This window comes from Taudactylus pleione, unplaced genomic scaffold (genome assembly GCF_031769625.1).
Source record: "Taudactylus pleione unplaced genomic scaffold, aTauple2 ptg000256l, whole genome shotgun sequence".
In the NCBI taxonomy this organism is placed as follows: domain Eukaryota; kingdom Metazoa; phylum Chordata; class Amphibia; order Anura; family Myobatrachidae; genus Taudactylus; species Taudactylus pleione.
In genome coordinates, this window is record NW_028284658.1 from 2,298,406 (window position 1) to 2,304,405 (window position 6,000).

General features: G+C 41.9%; 1 protein-coding gene across 5 annotated transcripts in view; it reads right to left on the reverse strand.

Annotated features, from left to right (window-relative positions):
* CDK5RAP1 (CDK5RAP1 mitochondrial tRNA methylthiotransferase) overlaps positions 1-5,685 on the reverse strand; it is a 137,960-nt gene extending 132,275 nt beyond the window's left edge. For 3 of the 5 annotated variants that reach the window (XM_088480556.1, XM_088480552.1, XM_088480555.1), the window contains exons 1-2: positions 5,570-5,656; positions 1,573-1,841 (exon numbers count right to left, since the gene is read on the reverse strand). In XM_088480556.1, coding sequence (XP_088336682.1) covers positions 1,573-1,825 — 253 coding nt within the window. In that variant the 5' untranslated portion in view covers positions 1,826-1,841; positions 5,570-5,656. Of the gene's footprint in view, positions 1-1,572; positions 1,842-5,491 lie in introns of all 5 variants that reach the window. The other 2 variants (XM_088480553.1, XM_088480554.1) reach the window with 2 other exon arrangements.
* Positions 5,686-6,000: the final 315 nt, after the last annotated feature.

Genomic DNA, 6,000 nt, shown 5'->3' on the forward strand with positions numbered 1-6,000 from the left:
TAAGCTAAAGGGTCACTCCATACTCATCTTCCTGGTTCTCTGCCACTTTTTACACTGGTCGATAACTTCCTTCTCCTGCACATACTAACTTCATTGACAGACATGGCACAGTTATCGCTAACCCTCCCCTTCACTTCCACAAAGCTCTGTTCTCTGCCATTCTCACTTTACACCTCAGCTCTCTGTGACCGACCATAAATCACTCATCAGGTCTCCACTACCACATCAGTGCTAATCTACTTCTCACCTGACCTCTCCCATCAACAGTATCTTGTGTGTCCAATATATTTTCCACCATCTCCACCTGAATGTACCAATGCAACCTAACACTCACCGCTGAGCTCATCGTCTTCCCTTCCAGTGTCAGTCCTCTCAGATTTTCCCCATTGTCAACAACACTCTTGCCTCAGTCACTAAGATGGCAGCCACCCACTGCTTTGCATCTCAAAATACGATCGCTGTAGATGTCCCTTTCTCATCCATGACACTACTAAACTGCATGGACTACTGCAAACTCCTCCACACAGGTCTATTACACCTATTTCCACTTCAAACTGTACTAAATACCATGATTACAATGTCCTTCCTTTCACACTGTTCTACATCCACCACACCACTCTCTCATACCCTACACTGGCTCTCCATAAACTTCTGAATCCAACTAAAAACCAATGAACCTCATCTACAAGCCCCAATACAGTATAACTCTAGCCTTGTTTTAATATAATCTCCATTATGCCCTTTAATACCCCTTTCACACTGCCAGCAATAACCCGGGTTATTGCACGTGAACGCGCAGAAACCAAGGTTACTGTGCAGTGTGAAAGGGCCAGGTTGAAAGAACCTGGGTCGAGTGACCTGGCATTGCAACTCTGGTAACGATCAGGAGTGAACACGGGTTCAATCCGGCTCATGATGCAGTGTGAACGGGTAACCCGGGTCCCGTTCACAACATAGGAAGTGTCGGCTCTTGGAGATGATCTCATCTCCAAGCGCCGGGTCAGCACGTGATGGCGGTGATGTCATCGACTTGGCAATAAGCCGGGTCGGGCCACCAGTCTGAAAGGGGTTTCAGCCAGGTCGCACCCGAGATGGACCAGTGTACAAAATCCTGGGTGCAACCCGGCATTGCGATGTGAAAGAAGTATTAGATACGCCTCTAACTTTCAAATGCTCTCATATAACCTACCTCTTATCTAAGTCCTAAATCCCTACCACCTGAAACCACTCACTGTGTACTATCATTTCAAAGTGACAATTAGAAGCTGATTGGTTGCTTTGGACAATTTCACCATTTTATCTCTCTGCAAAGCTTGATACATCTCCCCCAATGTCAACTCTGAATCCCACTTACTCCCCTGTCTTGCCATTGCCCTCTTCCTCTAGCAAACTCACAAGAGCAGGGCCCTCACTACATATGGTTTTCACTGACACAGCATTTCAACATCCTTGTATGTCCCCGACCACTTACACAAGTTTATATTTTTCCCCCACTTTCCGGTGTGACAGATTATTTTGCCACCATACAAATAAAAATGGCTATAGTTAAGAGTGGCAACTAATTATACAGACCTTTGTTATTCACTGGTAGTAAGGAACTCTCTGTTATATAATGAGATGCATCTTCTTCCACAGAGGGATATACAGTAGCAGGAGAAGTGTTAGCAAAAAATTCTCTCAGGTGTGGCCCTGCTGCCAGCCTGGAACTAAACTCTTCCTTCCTATTTGTGGTTTTCTGAGTACATGAGATGCTGGTTGATAGACATCTATGGGACCGCCATAGTTTAACTCGGGAAAGAATACGAGATAGTTTCATAGGTTCCATGAGTGATTACCAATGCCTACAATACAACACAGAAAACAAAGTTTTAGCTGTGAAATCGGCTGTAAGTCTGAAATTGAGGAAAAGGCTGTTCAACAATATTTATTAGAATTGAGGATAGCCTATTTAAAAACTCGGCATCAAATGGTTGTCGGCTTCTGAACATAAAATCCAGCGATGCTATGGCAACTAGCAATCGCAGTGCAACAATTCGATACTATAACCACTGCAATGGTTATACTTTGCACATGTGCAGAAGCAGTCATAGCTTCGCGCATGCGCACTTTAGCTGTGCTGAGGATACCACTTCCAGGTGTACTAAGCTAAAAGAACAGCCAGCCATCGGATGATCATCGGAAAACTTCATTCGATGGCTGGCAACCATCGAATTCCCGCTATTCGATGGAAAAAGTACCTCCATCAAATTGGAAACATCGATGGCTGCTAACCATCGGCTTCTGATATCCATCCCTAGAATGGTTTGGTTATGGGATAGCGACGGTCAGGATGCAGATAGTCAGTATACAGACAGCAGCATCCCGGCAGTCAGAATCCTTACAAAAATCTATAAGTATTTTAACCCTTACCTTAAACCTCCCCCTAATCCACCCCTCCCGCAGCCTAACCATAACCCTCCCTCTAACCCAAATCACCCCGACCTTAATACTTACCTCTGCAATCTGTCAGGATTCTGACAGTCGGAATGCTGATTACATCCCCCTAGAACAGTGGTTCTGAAACTCGGTCATCAGGATCCCACACAGTTCATGTTTTCCAGGTCACCCAGCAGGTGCACAGGTGTAGTCATCACTCTCTGACATTTTAAAAGATCCACATGTGGAGCTAATTATTTCACTTGTGATTGTGAGGAGACCTGAAAAACATGCACTGTGTGGGGGTGCTGAGGACCGAGTTTGAGAACCTGTGCTCTAGAATAACCCCTCTCATTCAATAGTGTTATTATGTAAGAGCAGCAAGGTAAGCCCGGATGGTGCAACTGCAAACTATCATCTAGAAACAGGTATTTGATCATACCCCTGGTCTAAATAAAACTGCTTTAATTTTATAAAATATTTTGTATGTTGGGAGATAAATATTTTAAAGTTTCACTATAAAGTAAAAGGCCACATTGCAAGAAGTTGGCATTCTGCAGTGTGATAGTATGTGCACTATATTTCATTTTAATATAAACCAGCGGGTAAAGTTTGCATGTTTGTTATATTTTTAGAACTTTGTGGGTAGCTAAGAGGTTTAATTATTAAGCCTTGGATGGAGATAAAAGTGAACTGAGAAAGTACCAACCAACCAGCTCCAAACTCATTTTTCAAACACAGCCTGCGACTTGGCAGTTAGGGGCCGACTGGCTGGTACTTTATCTCCGTTCACTTTATCTCCATCCAAGGTGTAGTAAACAGACCCCTAAGAACTTTAGTATGAAAAATTATTCCAACACCATAGGATATTTTGACGTAGTTATCCTTTGGGCGGCTGTCCCAAAGGATACGTAACGTAAGATACGTAACGTAACTTCTTCCAAACTCATTTTGGTACTAGATCATTTGTGACACTAAGTCGCGCCTTTAAGATTTGAATATTAGGGTGTTACACACAAAAAAATATATTACTGAAAGGTGCATCAGCAAGTTCTAAAAGAATTGGAACCACTAATTCAATTCATAATAGATAATGTAATAACAACGCCAGCAGGAATTCTGAATCCTAGCAGAAAACTTTCTACTAAGGCAGAGATTACCAAACGCGGTCCTCATGGCCGCCCAACAGTTCAGGTTTTATAGACATTCATTATTGAGCACAGGTGGCTTAATTAGTACCTGTCAGTTTGATTTAACCACCTGTGCTCAACCATGAATATTTCTAAAGGTGCATATACACGTAACGATTTTTTTAACGATTTGTCGTTACCGACGTAGTTATTGTTCAAAAAATCGTTCAGTATCGGTGTTACAACGATGAACGATAATCGTTCAAGCGCGCTCCCGTTTGTAGTTTATAGTTATCGTTCATCGTCCATTTCAGACTGTCCAACATAACGATTTTCATTAAGGGAAGGAACATTTTTTGTTCATCGTTGTAAAAATCGTTCATTGCACTTCAAAAAATGTCACTTTTCAAGAGAAAATCTGACAGAAAATCGCTGGTTACAAAATCGTTACGTGTGTATGCACCTTAAAAGCTGACCTGTTGGAGAGCCAGGCGGAAGCTTTTTGCCCTATTCATTTGCAAAAACTTTTCACTTACGTGGAAAGTCAATGCAATAAGCGGAAAAGATTCGCCTATGAATAGGTGGTGAAAAAAAGTGCAGAATTGCTGTTTTGGGGTGCAAACGTCAGAAAATCACTCAGCACCCTTGGGACAGCCCCCCAAAGGATAACTACGTCAAAATATCCCTTTAAAAAAGTGAGACACAAAAAAATGACTTTGAAAATGGGGGCAAAAAAGTTCAAAGTTGGAGTACAAACATAAAAAGTAGCGAAATAGACTTCTGGGGGGTCCCCAAGTATGGGGCAGGGGTTTTTTTTTTATTGCAGGTGCTTGCGGTAGGTGGATTTTTTACGTCATTTAAAACTTCACTTTAGCAACTTAAAAATATGCTAGCACCCATTTTCATGTACCCCAAATTTGCTGGGAGTAGTTATATTTGCCAAAAAATATTGCTTAATGCTATTCTTCACCACTTGTGTTAATGCGCTAATTGGCACAACTTAAGTACCCCAAATACCTTCATTAGGGCTAATCGGGGGCATCTATAGTGATCCCCAATGTTGGTGCAACTTTTTGGGGGGTCAGACCAATTTCCCCATTTCTGACAGCACTTTCCGCCTGTTTCAACAACGTGGCTTGCCGTTTTCACGTCCTTTGGAATTAAATAGGGCGAATAGTGTGGGCGCGCCCGATAAGTTTCCGCGTTCAAAACACACGATGTAGGCGGAAACTAGATTCCGCCGTCGGTGGCAAACTAATCACGTTTAATTGAATACGGGCCTTAGGGCCGGATTCAAATAGCCGCGAAAATGGGGGTACATAAAGTGTAGATTTAAAAAATTTTAAAAATACACCTGCTGCAGCCACCTGCAATCCCAAAAACACCTGTCCCATCCATACAGCACCTCAAAATACCTGTCCCTGTACTTTAGACAGACTTTCCAACACTTTTTTAAAAATTTTCACCCCAAAAATGACATTTTCTGGGGTGAATTAAGTTAGTTATTTTTTTGCCTAGTTATTAGGGGGGGGGGTGTCCAAAGGGTCTGAACCAAGTCCCAACATTTGTACCCCAAAATATGTTTGTTTTTGAATAGGGCTATACCTCAGAAACAGGCAAAAATCGCGCATCGGCGAGAACTTTTCACGGATCGTGGCTTTTTGCCTAGTTTAATACGGGCCTTAGTTGTCATGCCATTATTCAAATAAATCAATATCTTGGCATTCCATAACGCTCAACACAACGTGGGTGAAGGAAACCCCTGGTGTTCTCAGTAAACTGTCACCGTCAGTCCATACTGGGACATGCAGTTTTACAAGACTGAAAATCAGTTATGCATCGTAACCTATAATCTTAAATAAGCCCAAAACAATCATATAATAGTTGATTAAGCAGTCTTTTTTAAAATATTACAATAAACGTGCACAAATAAACTGTGTGCATACCTATGCTCTCTCTATCGTTCTAAGCAGAGGCTTATTAGTGAGCTAGCTGGGAACCTTGCACACTTCATTACACATTACCTTCCCGATCATACACTGGAGATGTCACATCAGTAACAAGCCTGGTACTAACCGCACAGGCAGAGGACACGCTGCTGCTCCTTCTACCGGCCGGGAAGAGAGTGATTACGTCATCATCCTTAGCCACACACTACTACAACGATATCCTATAGCGACACCTAGTGGGTGGATTTACAATAGCGCCATATAATCAATATGACAATGTTACAGAGTTACCGTAAATTCTTCGCTTTCATAGGAAAACAAAAAGGCAGCAAATACCAAATATTTCTGCTAGCTATAGGTCAGCAATCAAACACGTGAATGACATAAATAACAGTTACATAATTCTACTTCATTATATCCTTATATCTGTAGGTATATTTATTTATTATTGAATAAAGACACATAAAACTTGCATCTAGATTCCAGGGGCATATTTATCACAAGCT